This window comes from Oncorhynchus masou, chromosome 19 (genome assembly GCF_036934945.1).
Source record: "Oncorhynchus masou masou isolate Uvic2021 chromosome 19, UVic_Omas_1.1, whole genome shotgun sequence".
Classification (NCBI taxonomy): Eukaryota; Metazoa; Chordata; class Actinopteri; order Salmoniformes; family Salmonidae; genus Oncorhynchus; species Oncorhynchus masou.
The window spans coordinates 10,343,601-10,358,889 of record NC_088230.1 but is presented as its reverse complement, the minus strand read 5'-3'; the positions used below and the strand labels follow the sequence as shown (position 1 = coordinate 10,358,889).

At 43.9% G+C, this 15,289-nt stretch overlaps 1 protein-coding gene across 1 annotated transcript in view; it reads left to right on the top strand.

The window, feature by feature from the left end:
- Nucleotides 1-15,065, top strand: part of LOC135505789 (BTB/POZ domain-containing protein 9-like) — a 33,960-nt gene extending 18,895 nt beyond the window's left edge. Inside the window, exon 11 of the mRNA XM_064924928.1 lies at nt 13,167-15,065. Coding sequence (XP_064781000.1) covers nt 13,167-13,361 — 195 coding nt within the window. The 3' untranslated portion in view covers nt 13,362-15,065. The remainder of the gene's footprint in view (nt 1-13,166) is intronic.
- Nucleotides 15,066-15,289: the final 224 nt, after the last annotated feature.

Sequence of the window (15,289 nt, the reverse complement as noted above, 5' to 3'; positions counted from 1 at the left end):
GACAAGAAAATCAAGGTATTGGAGTGGCCATCACAAAGCCCTGAACTCAACCCTATATCCCTGACCCCAATCCGTTTGTTCCAAGATGGCGTAGCAGTGCAGACGTTGTTTGTCATTCTCCTGTGTACATTTATTTTTTTTTTCTTAAATTCTCAATCTCTTTTTCCATTTTTCTTAATTAAATATACCTTCCGGCAGCCCGCCTCACCCAATGTGATACGGATCTGCTATTTTTAGACCTTAGCCTGAACCTCCATCAGAAGCTAGCCATCAGCAACTAACCAGCTAATTGGCTACTAGCTATTTAGTCATTGTCAATCACTGCTAGCGGCCTTTACCTTTAGCACAGACAACAGCCGCTTTTAGCCTGTATAATACTTGCCAGTCTTCACAGCGCGTTATCAACCCTGAGCATATCGGACTGTTTTTCTCCACGACAACACCGGATTCCTGCCATAAGCCCTGGACCATTTACTCCAGATCATCGCAGCTAGCTAGCTGCCACCAAGTGGCCCAGCTCCGATGCCAGCCTTGAGCCAGGCCCATCTCCCGGCCTGCTCAGTGGCCTGCTCGGCTACACAGCTGATGCCTCCCGGACTCTTCAATAACACGACTAGAATCCTCTACACCACCAGATTCTTGCAGTAAGCACTGGACCTCTGCATCGGATCATCACTGCTACCGAGTGGCTATTGTGGCTAACGCCCTTGTCCCAAAGCTAGCACCAGTTAGCCGCGAGCCAGGTGCATCTCCCGGCTAGCGAACAAAATTACTCCAGCTACAATACCTCTTTTGCCAACTGCCCTTTGTCAACACGGAGCCCTGCTGTTCCGTCACGACTGATCTGCCGACGTAATTCCATCCTCTGTGCCCTCAAACGGCCTTTGCCGGACATCAGAGCAGACGCTTCTACTTGCCCCGTCCTGCTAACTTTTTTGGAATGCCGTGTCTCCTGCTTGCTAGCGTAGTAATGACTACCTAGCGGCTTCCCTGTTTCATCTATTGCTGTTCACTGGACCCTATGATCACTTGGCTACATAGCTGATGTCTGCTGGACTGTTCATTAATCACGGTACTCCATTTTGTTTATCTGTCGGTCCCAGCCTCGACTCAGGCCCTGTGTACAGTTAACTGACCCTCTGTCCATTCATCACCATTTTACCTGTTGTTATCTGTTTTCTTAGCTAGCTCTTCTCCCAATCAGAACCTGTGATTGTTTTATACCTTGCTTTATGTCTCTCTTTAATGTTAAGATGCCTTGTCTACTGTTGTTTAGGATAGTTGTCATTGTTTTAGTTCACTGTGGAGCCCCTAGTCCCACTCAACATGCCTCAGATGCCTCTTTTGTCCCACCTCCCACACATGCGGTGACCTCACCCAGCATAACTAGTGCGTCCAGAAATGCAACCTCTCTTATCGTCACTCAATACCTAGGTTTACCTCCACTGTACCGTACCCTACCATACCACTGTCTGTACATTATGCCCTAAATTTATCCTACCATGCTCAGAAATCTTCTCCTTTTATTCTCTGTCCCCAACGCACTAGACGACCAGTTTTGATAGCCTTTAGCTGTACCCTCATTCTACTGACTTCTGTAACCGTAAAAGCCTTGGTTTCATGCATGTTAACATCAGAAGCTTCCTCCCTAAGTTTGTTTTACTCACTGCTTTAGCACACTTTGCCAACCCTGGTGTCCTTGACGTGTCTGAATCCTGAATTAAGAAGGCCACCAAAAATTTCCGTCCCCAACTATAACATTTTCCATCGACATAGAACTGCCAAAGTGGGAGGAGTTAGCCTGCAAAGTCCTGTCATACTTTCCAGGTCTATGCCCAAACAGTTTGAGCTTCTAATCTTACAAATTCATCTCTCCAGAAATAAGTCTCTCACTGTTGCCGCCTGTTATAGACCCCGCTCAGCTCCCAGCTGTGCCCTGGACACCATATGTGAATTGATTGTCCCCCCCCCCCCCCCATCTATCTTCAGAGTTTGTTCTGTTAGGTGACCTAAACTGGGATATGCTTAACACCCTAGCAGTCATACAATCTAAGGTAGATGCCCTGAATCTCACACAAATTATCAAGGAACCTTCTGCGAGCAGGCCTTTCTAATCGACCTGTCCCAAGTGTCCTGGAAGGATATTGACCTCATCCTGTCAGTAGAGGATGCCAGGTTGTTCTTTTAAAAGTAATTTCCTCACCATCTTAAATAAGCATGCCCCTTTAAAAAAATGTAGAACTAAGAACAGATATAGCCCTTGGTTCACTCCAGACCTGACTGCCCTCGACCAGCACGAAAACATCCTGTGGCAGACTACACTAGCATCGAATAGTCCCCGCGATATGCAACTTTTCAGGTAAGTCAGGAACCAATACACACAGTCAGTTAGGAAAGCAAAGGCTAGCTTTTTGAAACAGAAATTTGCATCCTGTAGCTCTAACTCCAAAAAGTTTTGGGACACTGTAAAGTCCATGGAGAATAAGAGCACCTCCTCCCAGCTGCCCACTGCACTGAGGCTAGGAAACACTGTCAACACCAATGAATATACGATAATTGAGAATTTCAATAAGCATTTTTCTACGGCCAGCCATGCTTTCCACCTGGCTGCCCCTACCCCGGCCAACAGCTCTGCACCCCCCACAGCAACCTACCCAAGCCCCCCTCCGCTTCTCCTTCGCCCAAATCAAGATAGCAGATGTTCTGAAAGAGCTGCAAATCTGGACACCTACAAATCTGCTGGGATAGAAAGGGTCCAGATTGTCTATCTAAAATTATCCGCTGCCATTTTTGCAACCGCCATTACTAGCCTGTTCAACCTCTTTCATATCGTTTGAGATCCCTAAAGATTGGAAAGCTGCCGCGGTCATCCCCCCTCTTCAAAGGGGGAGACACTCTAGACCACATATGTCAGAGTCAAGGCCCGCGGGCCACATCCGGCCCGCGAGAAGGTTTTTTACGGCCCCTGGGATGATCTTGATTTATTATTAGAACCGGCCCGCAGACCGCAGCAAGCCGGCAGCCCGCAGATCTTTTACACGCACCAATACTACATTTCCCACAAGCGGTGCACCGAGCAGTAGGGTCATCCCCCAGATCTTCAAAGGGGGAGACTGAGACTCTAGACCCAAACTGTTACAGATCTATATCTATCCTGCCCAGAAAAAAGGCCCTGAGTCTTTCTAAAGTCTTTAGGGAAAAGATCCATATTCCTTGGCTGTGGATAAGCAGATTTCTCATTGCCCAGTTGTCAATTTTCATCCGCGGATGGACCCCCCATTACGAACATTAATGAACTTGTGGAAAAGATGGGACACCACCAAGTATCACCCTCAACCTCAAACAAGTGAACATTACTGTGCAAACTGTTACAGATAAACTAGATATTTTATTGTATTTCAATTTCCAATTATATTTTAAAAATATTTGGCCCTCCGTCCATTTGACTTTTACTCATAGAAAATTGCTATTATTCCTACCCTGTCTTTCTAAAGTCTTAGAAAAGCCAAGTTAACAGATCACCGACCTTTTCGAATCCCACCGTACCTTCTCTGCTATGCAATCTGGTTTCTGAGCTTGTCAAGGGTGCACCTCAGCCACGCTCAAGGTCCTAAACTATATCATAACCTCCATAGAAAAGACAGTACTGTGCAGCTGTCTTCATCGATCTGGCCAAGGCTTTTGACTCTGTCAATCACTGCATTCTTATCGGCAGACTCAATAGCCTTGGTTTCTCAAATGACTGCCTCGCCTGGTTCACCAGCTACTTCTCAGAGTCCAGTGTGTCAAATCGAAGGGCCTGTTGTCCAGATCTCTGGCAGACTATGGGGTTGCCACAGGGTTCAATTCTCGGACTGACTATTTTCTCTGTATATATCATTGATGTCGCTCTTGCTGCTGGTTATTCTCTGATCCACCTCTACGCAGACGACACCATTCTGTATACATCTGGCCTTCTTTTGGACACTGTGTTAACAACTCTCCAAACAAGCTCCATTGCTATACAACACTCCTTCCGTGGCCTCCAACTGCTCTTTAAATGCTAGTAAACTTAAATGCATGTCTTCAACCGATCACTGCCCACACCCGCCCTTCCGACTAGCATCACTACTCTGGACGATTCTGACTTAATATGTGGACAACTACAAAGTCCTAGGTGTCTGGTTAGACTGTAAACTCTCATTCCAGATTCACTTTAAGCATCTCCAATATAGAATTGGCTTCCTATTTCACAACAAAACCTCCTTCACTCATGCTGCTAAACATGCCCTCGTAAATCTGACTATCCTACCGATTCTTGACTTTGGTGATGTCATATACAAAATAGCCTCCAACACTTACTCAGAAAATTGGATGTAGTCTAACACAGTCCGTTATGTCACTAAAGCCCCATATACTACTCACCACTGCGACCGGTATGCTTTCCTTGGCTGGCCCTCGCAACATATTCGTCGCCAAACCTACTGGTTCCAGGTCATCTATAAGTCTTTGCTAGGTAAAGCCCCGCCTTATCTCAGCTCACTGGTCACCATAGCAACACCCACCCGTAGCACACACTCCAGCAGGTATTTTTCACTGGTCATCCCCAAAGCCAACACCTGCTTTTGCCGCCTTTCCTTCCAGTTCTCTGCTGCCAATGACTGGAATTAATTGCAAAAATCGCTGAAGTTGGAGACTTAGCTCCCTCACTAACTTTAAGAAACCGCTATCTGAGCAGCTTACCGATCGCTGCAGCTGTACACAGCCCATCTGTAAATAGCCCACCCAACTACCTCATCCTCATTATGTTTTGTTGTTGTTGCTCTTTTCCACCCCAGTATCTCTACTTGCGCATTTATCACTCCAGTTTTAATGCTAAATTGTAATTATTTTGCCATTATGGCCTATTTATTGCCTTACATCGCTAATCTTTCTACATTTGCACACACTGTATATAGATTTTTCTATTGTGTTATTTACTGTGTCCCATGTGTAACTCTGTTGTTTTTGTCGCACTGCTTTGCTTCACCTTGGCCAGGTCACAGTTGTAAATGAGAACATGTTCTCAACTGGCCTAGCTGGTTAAATAAAGGTGAAACAAAATAAAAACTGCCTGCCATCCAGGACGTCTACAGCACCCGGTGTCACAGGAAGGCCAAGAAAATCATCAAGGATCTCAGCCACGGCCTGTTCATCCTACTAATTTCTAGAAGGTGGAGACAGTACAGGTGCATCAAAGCTGGGCCCGAGAGACTGAAAAACAGCTTTTATCGCCATCAGACTGTTAAAAAGTCACCACCAGCCATCCTCCGCCCAGTACCCTGCCCTGAACTTAGTCACTGTTACTCGCCAGCGACTCCCCGTTACTCTACCCTGTGTACATTGTCATTGAACACTGGTCAATGAAATTATGTTTACATACGGTTTTAGTCAATTCATATGTACAGTTCAAGTCAGAAGTTTACATACACCATAGCCAAATGCATTTAAACTCAGTTTTTCACAATTCCTGACATTTAATCCTTGTAAAAAATTCCCTGTCTTAGGTCAGTTAGGATCACCACTTTATTTTAAGAATGTGAAATGTCAGAGTAATAGTAGAGTGATTTTATTTCAGCTTTTTTTTCTTTCATCACATTCCCAGTGGGTCACAAGTTTACATGCACTCAATTAGTATTTAGTAGCATTGCCTTTAAATTGTATAACTTGGGTTAAACGTTTTGGGTAGCCTTCCACAAGCTTCCCAAAATGTGGGTGAATTTTGGCCCATTCCTCCTGACAGAGCTGGTGTAACTGAGTCAGGTTTGTAGGCGTCCGTGCTCGCACACATTTTTTTTTAGTTCTGCCCACAAATGTTAAATTTTTTTTAACCTTTATTTAACTTGGTAGGCCAGTTGAGAACAAGTTCTCATTTACATCTGTGACCTGGCCAAGATAAAGCAAAGCAGTGCTACACAAACGACAACAGAGTTACACATGGAATAAACAAACGTACAGTCAATAACACAATAGAAAAAGTCTCTATACAGTGTATCTAGAAGATGTGAGGAGGTAAGGTAATAAATAGGCCACGGTAGTGAAGTAATTACAATTTATAGCAAGTTAACCCTGGAGTGATAGATGTGCAAATTATGATGTGCAAGTAGAAATACTGGTGTGCAAAAAAGTAAGTAAAAACAATATAGAGATGAAGGAGGTGGATTGGATGGGCTATTTACAGATGGGCGATGTACAGCTGCAGCGATCGGTAAGGCGGTCAAAGGAGGTGTTGGCTTTGGGGATGACCAGTGAGATATACCTGCTGGACCAAAGACTTATTGATGACCTGGAGTCAGTAGGTCTGGCGATGAATATGTAGCGAGGGCCAGCCGACGAGAGCATACAGGTCGCAGTGGTGGGTGGTATATGGGGCTTTGGTGACAAAACGGAGGGCACTGTGATAGATGCAGTGGCTCTGAAGATAGATGGAGGGCAATCAATTCACATATGGTGTCCAGGGCACAGCTGAGGGGGGTCTATAACAAGCGGCAACGGTGAGAGACTTATTTCTGGAAAGGTGGATTTTTAAAAGTAGAAGCTCGAACTGTTTGGGCACAGACCTGGATAGTAAAACAGGACTCTGCAGGCTATCGCTGCAGCAGATTGCAACTCCGCCCCCTTTGGCAGTTCTGTCTTGATGGAAAATGTTGGGGATGGAGATTTCAGAATTTTTGGTGGTGTGGACGCCAAGGAACTTGAAGCTCTCAACCCGCTCCACTGCAGCCCAGCCGATGAGATTCAGACAAGGCTAGGACATCAGGGTTGGCAGAGTGTGCTAAAGCAGTGAATAAAACAAACTTAGGGAGGAGGCTTCTGATGTTAACATGCATGAAACTAAGACATTTTTACAGTTACAGAAGTCAACAAATGAGCGCGCCTGGGTAATAGGTGTAGAACTGGGGGCTACAGGGCTTGGGTTAACCTCTACATCAGAGGAGGAGTAGAATGAGGGTACGGCTAAAGGCTATAAGAACTGGTCGTCTCGTGCGTTGGGAACAGAGAATAAAAGGAGCCGATTTCTGGGCGTGGTAGAATAAATTCAGGGCATAATGTACAGCCGGGTATGGTAGGATGTAAGTACAGTGGAGGTAAACCTAGGCGTTGAGTGGCAACGAGAGAGGTTGTGTGTCTGGAGGCACCAGTTAAGCCAGGTGAGGTCTCCGCATGTGTGGGGGGGTGGGACAAAAGAGCTTCTCAGGCATGTTGAGCAGGACTGGGGGCTCTACAATGAAATAAAAAAATAACTAACCAAAACAGCAGTAGACACGGTATATTGACGTTGGAGATCACGAGTGTTGGTCGGGAGAGCTGAGACCGCAACGGGTAAATGGCGATGAGGGGGTCGGATGGGTACACACCAGATCTGAGTTCGATGCTGGGGCTGACGGATAAACAAAATGAGGTACAGTGTTAATGAACAGACCAGCAGGTATCAGCTGTGTAGCCGAGTGATCATGGGGTCCAATGAGCAGCAATAAGTGAGTCAGGGAGCCGTTCGGTAGTTGCTACTATACTAGGCGAGCGGGAGACGGCGTTCAGAAAGCTAGCGGGTTGGGGATGGCAGATGGGTCTTCGGTGACATTGCAACAGAGAAGCCTGTTGAAACCACCTCGGACGATTACATCGGCAGACCAGTCATGATGGATCGGCGGGACTCCGTGTCGACAATAAAGGGTCCAGGCCAATTGGCAAAAGAGGTATTTGTAGACCTAGAATTAGCTGTTAAACTCTGTCGACTTGCCGGGAGATGGGCCATGTTCGAGGCTAGCTCAGGGCTAACTGGTGCTTGCTTTTTGGCCAGAGGCGTAAGCCAACATTAGCCACTCGTTTGCAGCTAGTTAGCTGTGATGATCCGGTGTAATGGTCCAGAGCTTGCGGCAGGAATCCGGTGATGTAGTGGAGAAAAGCAGTCCGATATGTTCTGGGTTGATATCGTGCTGTTCAGATTGGTAGGTAATTGTCCGAGCTAAAGCTGGCTTGTGTCGCTAGCAGTGGCAAACAATGACGAGTAGCTAGTTTGCTGGTTAGCTTCTGATGGAGGTTCCAGTTATAATGTATAAAAAATAGCAGATCCGTACCACATTGGGTGAGGCTGGTTGCAGGAAAGTATGTTTAGTAGATGGAGATTGAGATTAAAATATATATGGGGAAAAAAGGAAAACCAGACTATTTACAGACTAATTAACACAGGACGGGACAATACAAACACAAGTTTGACTGCTACGCATTTTGGATTAACAATGTGCCCCCAGTGTTGTGTTAGGCTGACCTCACCACCCTCTGGAGAGCCCTGAGGTTGCGGACGGTGCAATTGCCATGCCAGTCTGTGATACAACCCAACAGAATTCTCTCAATGGTGCATCTGTAGAAGTTTGTGATGGTCTTAATTGCCAAGCCAAAATTATTCAACCTCCTGAGGTTGAAGAGGCGCTGTTATGCTTTCTTCACCACACTGTATGTTGGACCATTTTAGGTTGTCAGTGATGTGCACTCTGAGGAATGAAGCTTTTCACCCTCTACTACTGCCACGTGGATGGGAATGTGCTCTCTCTCTGCTGTCTCCTGAGGTCAACAATCAGCTCTTTCATTTTTTTTTATGTTGAGGGAGAGGTTATTTGTCTGGCACCAATCTGCCAGGGCCCTCACCTCCTCCCTGTAAGCTGTCTCGTCATTGTTGATAATCAGACCTTCCATTGTTGTCGTCCGCAAGCTTGAAGATTGAGTTGGAGACATGCTTGGCCACGTAGTCATGGCTGAACAGGGAGTACAGGAGGGGGATGAGCACGCACCTTTGTGGGGCCCCCGTGTTGAGAATCAGTGTAGTGGAGGTGTTGTTGCCTACCTTCACCAACAGGGGTGAGCCAGTCAGGAGATCCAGGACCCAGTTGCACAGGGTGGGGTTCACACCTAGTGCCCTGATCTTAGTGATGCGCTTGGAGGGTACTGTGGTGTTGAAGACTGAGCTGTCGTTGATGAACTGCATTCTTACATAGGTATTCCTCTTGTCCAGATGGGATAGGGCAGTGTGATGGTGATTGGTTCACCCATGAATCTGTTGGGGTGTATGCAAATTGTTGTGGGTCTAGGGTGTCTGGTAAGGTGGAGGTGATATGATCGTTAATGTGTTAACGGTAGAGGTTCCCCAAGGGCACCCCCCCCCCCCCCCCCGTGCTCAACTCAAAAGGTGGCGCACAGAATGCAAAAATATTCTTAGAAATATTTAACCTCCACACATTAACAAGTCCAATAGCTCAAATGAAAGATAAACACCTTGTTCATCTACCCAGCGAGTCAGATTTCTAAAATGTTTTATGGTGAAAACATAGCACATATTTATGTCAAACCACCACAAAGACACAGACGATATACAGCCATTTTGTCGAACAAAAGATGCAATCACAAACGCAGGATTAAAAGAAAAATAATTCACTAACCTTTTGAAAATCTTCATCAGATTTATTTATTTATTTTTTATTTCACCTTTATTTAACCAGGTAGGCTAGTTGAGAACAAGTTCTCATTTGCAACTGCGACCTGGCCAAGATAAAGCTTAGCAGTGTGAACAGACAACACAGAGTTACACATGGAGTAAACAATTAACAAGTCAATTACACAGTACAAAAAAGGGGAGTCTATATACATTGTGTGCAAAAGGCATGAGGAGGTAGGCGAATAATTACAATTTTGCAGATTAGCACTGGAGTGATAAATGATCAGATGGTCATGTACAGGTAGAGATACTGGTGTGCAAAAGAGCAGAAAAGTAAATAAATAAAAACAGTGTGAGGATGAGGTAGGTGAAAAAGGGTGGGCTATTTACCAATAGACTATGTACAGCTGCAGCGATCGGTTAGCTGCTCAGATAGCACATGTTTGAAGTTGGTGAGGGAGATAAAAGTCTCCAACTTCAGGGATTTTGCAATTGTTCCAGTCACAGGCAGCAGAGTACTGGAACGAAAGGCGGCCAAATGAGGTGTTGGCTTTAGGGTTGATCAGTGAGATACACCTGCTGGAGCGCGTGCTACGGATGGGTGTTGCCATCGTGACCAGTGAACTGAGATAAGGCGGAGCTTTACCTAGCATGGACTTGTAGATGACCTGGAACCAGTGGGTCTGGCGACGAATATGTAGTGAGGGCCAGCCGACTTGAGCATACAAGTCGCAGTGGTGGGTGGTATAAGGTGCTTTAGTGACAAAACGGATGGCACTGTGATAAACTGCATCCAGTTTGCTGAGTAGAGTGTTGGAGGCAATTTTGTAGATGACGTCGCCGAAGTCGAGGATCGGTAGGATAGTCAGTTTGACTAGGGTAAGTTTGGCGGCGTGAGTGAAGGAGGCTTTGTTGCGGAATAGAAAGCCGACTCTTGATTTGATTTTCGATTGGAGATGTTTGATATGAGTCTGGAAGGAGAGTTTACAGTCTAGCCAGACACCTAGGTACTTATAGGTGTCCACATATTCAAGGTCGGAACCATCCAGGGTGGTGATGCTCGTCGGGCATGCGGGTGCAGGCAGCGATCGGTTGAAAAGCATGCATTTGGTTTTACTAGCGTTTAAGAGCAGTTGGAGGCCACGGAAGGAGTGTTGTATGGCATTGAAGCTCGTTTGAAGGTTAGATAGCACAGTGTCCAAGGACGGGCCGGAAGTATATAGAATGGTGTCGTCTGCGTAGAGGTGGATCAGGGAATCGCCCGCAGCAAGAGCAACATCATAGATATATACAGAGAAAAGAGTCGGCCCGAGAATTGAACCCTGTGGCACCCCCATAGAGACTGCCAGAGGACCGGACAGCATGCCCTCCGATTTGACACACTGAACTCTGTCTGCAAAGTAATTGGTGAACCAGGCAGGGCAGTCATCCGAAAAACCGAGGCTACTGAGTCTGCCGATAAGAATATGGTGATTGACAGAGTCGAAAGCCTTGGCAAGGTCGATGAAGACGGCTGCACAGTACTGTCTTTTATCGATGGCGGTTATGATATCATTTAGTACCTTGAGTGTGGCTGAGGTGCACCCGTGGCCGGCTCGGAAACCAGATTGCACAGCGGAGAAGGTACGGTGGGATTCGAGATGGTCAGTGATAGGACATGTTACACAGTACATTTATGTTTTTTTCAATAATATGCCATTTATATCCATAAATCTCCGTTTACATTGACGCCATGTTCAGAAAATCCTCAAAAATGTCCGGAGAAATTATAGATAGCTCCGCCAGATAACAGAAATACACATCATAAACTTTGACTAAATATACATGTTCTACATATAGTTAGAAAGATACACTGCTTCTTAATGCAACCGCTTTGTCACATTTATTTTTAACGATAAAGAAATCGCTCACTATGCAATAATTTGAGGCGGCGCTCAGACGTAAGCAATATTTCTCCGCTATGTTGGAGTCAACAGAAATACAAAATTACAACATAAATATTCCCTTACCTTTGATGGTCTTCGATCAGAATGTAGTGGAAGGAGTCATACTTACCCAATACATCATTTTGTTTCAAGACGTGTGTCTTTCTATTAGCATCTGCAAACACTTTCAGCTGAAATGCATCCAAAATGACTTCTGGTCCCGAACAGTTGCGCATCAAAACTTCAAAATTACATATGTCGACTAAAATGGTCAAACTAAGTGCAGAATCAAGCTTTAGGATGTTATAAACGTACAAAACAATTGGCGATTCAACCGGACAAAAGCAATTCTTCTCAGACAATCTGGAACAGAGGAATGACTGTGTACAATTCGCGCCCTAACGCGCATGTATTTTCTCGCGACACCCACTCTTTTGCCTCCCAAAGGGTCAAAGCTCGCGGGATTTGCACAATTAAACGCTCTACTGAATGAGGACATCTAGTGGAAGACATAGAAAGTGTTTCCAGATCCATAGCTGGTTGGGAAGGGTGGGGGCGATGACGTCAGTTGCCCCAACTTTCATGTTTCCAAAACTAGTTTGGGAGATTGGCTGCCCTGTGAGTTCTTCTATACTTACAGACATAATTCAAACGGTTTTAGAAGCTTTAGAGTGTTTTCTATCCAATAATAATTATTATATGCATATATTAGCAATTTTGGAAAGATTTCTTTTCAGTTTACTATGGGCACGCAATTCAAAGGGGGCAGTATTGTCCCGAGCCTTAACAGGTTTTAACTAGCCTCTCAAAGCACTTCATGATGACAGAAGTGAGTGCTACGGGGGCGATAGTCATTTATTTCAGTTACTTTCACTTTCTTGAGTACAGGAGCAAGGGTGGACATCTTAAAGCATTTCAAAATCCAATTGCGGGGAAAACACAGCTATCCTGTGTAATACTAATATCACTGATTTTTAAAGGGAGGACAGGTGGTTCTCAGCTTTCTGGTGGTATAACAAAAAAAATCTCAACTCTCCATATTGAGCTTAATAGCAACTATTTTACAACGAAGATTTTTGATATGGTTTTGAGATCATGTGTGCGAAATGTGCATTGGCCATTGCGATTGCATAGGCCTCATTGGTAGGCTATGCCTGATTTAATACATGGCTACTAGCAGTGGGTATTATATTTAAGCAATAAGGGTGTTTGGTGTATGGCCAATATACCACAGCTATTTGCTATTATTATAAACTGGTTACCAATGTAATTAGAGCAGTAAAAATAAATATTTTGTCATACCCATGGTATACGGTCTGATATACGACGGCTCAGCATTCAGGGCTCAAACCACCCAATTCATAGTTAGTTAGCTAGATCACTAACTAGATCACCACTTACTCAGGTGGGAAATTAGTCATAAATAAATGTGCCTATTATATTAGTGCACATAAAGATCTCTAAACATCTGGAGATCTCTGGAGCCCTATTTTAATAGTAAAATATAATGACAATGGTCTAATTGTCAACTCAATATTCATGACTATCACTGGATTTGGTTGTGCATATGTTTAATCACAAAATGTTAGAGGAATGAAAATATTTCTATCTCACTTCTTAATAAAGCACTTTAATTCTTTGATAATTATATGTTTTTCTATTGCATGACGGTGTAGGGGAACACATGATGCAACCAAATCATGGGCTGGTGCCACCATCTGGAAAAACTTAGTGGCACCAGGGGAAAATGTTGTATATCCGTTCCTCATTCCCTGTTTCTCTCTCTTTTTCAGGTGTTCCATTGTGTCCACTTTGAGTGTCCAACCCAGTTGGACACGGAGGTGAAAGACGGTAGTCTTGGGCAGGCATCACCTTTTGAGTCCAGTTCCACATCCCAGAACCCTAGACCCATGCAGCCATCCTGCACCCACAGCCTTCTCCCCTCCCAGCCCTCCTCATCCTCCAGTTCCTCACAACCCCACCTCTGAGAGAAAAGGAAAATCCCCAAGAAAACAATTTTGCACAACCTTTATCTATCACACAAGATGCACTGCTAAAATGCTGCTAAGCATACAATTCATTTTGATAACAAAAATAAGCCTCTAACACGTTAACAGAATCTTACATCAATTTCAGGTTTTTAGGGTGCTCAGTCCTCCCTGTCTGAAATGATAGACAATGGTGGGGAAAAAGGCTATGGAGTAAATTGGTCCATACATTTCCTGTGATGGTATTAGCCCACATTTGCTGCCGGTTTAAGGGTACTCAGTTGGCACTCTTCAAAGCCTAGTCGGGCCAGGTGCTATCCAGCCAGTGGAGACGCAATCAGTACTGCTCATCCAAAGATTAACCAATGCAATACCACTATCAATGATTTTCTACTCATGTTGAAAAAGAAAATCATAGGTGAACATGGTCATATTCACCTATGTTCAAGGTTTATATCCGGGAAATTAATTTGATTCACCCCCCCATTTGGACTTAAAGACTAATATTGCAGTCTTGGCTGAGCAGCACTTCAATGTTTGGTAAATTCATCAGCACTTTGTGGAAATCTGAGGGAGAATCTATGAGCAGCTGATATTTGGCACTTTATTGTTCCCCATATTTACTGTAAGAAAGATGTTACCTAGGTCTATTAAGCACTGGGGAAATGTGCAGTGCTGGTAATAGCTATTTCTGTCTATGGATTTGTTTTTGTCATTTTATTGATGTCCTCACCTTTATGAGGACAACTTTAATTGCTGCTTGTGCTTACTGCTAAATGTAGATATGATATGTATATTGTCAATGATTTTGTTTGTGTGGTTTGATTTGTTAAGTTTTGTGTTGGCTCTACGGTTTATTTCTCAGTGCTGTGCTTCCTATTATCTCTCACCTCTTCCCTCTCTTTGTTTTTTGACTCTTAATATTGCTCTCTACTTTTTCATATCTCCTTTGTTATTTTACAAGCTTTCAAGTAGATTTGAGCAATCCTTTAGATACTTTCACATTGCTGCTATTGCATGAGGGCTGAACATTGACTTAAAGTAAAATTAAGTAGAAGCAGATTACCCTTCTCATATCTATATATTTTCCATTCTCTTTCCTGAATAGTTTTGATTGCAATTTGTTGTATCATCTTCGTACAATATCATTACTGTACTATATCACCATTGCTTGGGATGACTTTTATCTGTTTTTCTATATCACTGCCATTAACATACGTTGGGATTTATTTTCAGAAGAGGTTTCTTTTGTAGATGTTGGTAGAGATTCAGCAGTAAAGTTTCTCAACCTCTTAGTGTTCAAAAAATGTTGATTGATTTCTAAAGTCAAGTAGGTTTTGCATTAGTGAGTGCCAAAGGCTTCTTCAGACTGGTGATCTCTGCTTATGGCCAATGTTAGTGGGCCAATATATGTACATTTTATTGCAGGCAGTGGCTGCAGGAAACGGCATTAAATGTTGTCTGACTCATTTTGCAGTACTTATTGTTAGCAACCCTCATCAAACTTGAAAGACCAAATTTTGTTTAACTTTGCTGATTTAATACAGGTTTTAAATGCACCCTTGTCCATCCATCCTCATTTACATTTACATTTACATTTAAGTCATTTAGCAGACGCTCTTATCCAGAGCGACTTACTCATGATACCCTACCAGCTGGCAATCAAGCTTTTAAACAATACTGTATTAAAGATGTGGAACAAAACATGTACAACTTGTGTGTCATGAAGACCCATGTAAGTCAGTATGTATTTGACATGTTTTACGCCACTGTAAATTTACCAATTAATACTGTGAAAGATTTAAAACGCTCTATGGAAGGGCGAGACGATAGATTGCAGACCAATTTTATCTCAAGAATGCTTGTCGTTCATGCTTCAAGCACTCCAATTGCAAATTTTCGCTGATCCTTATATTTAGATAGCTAAG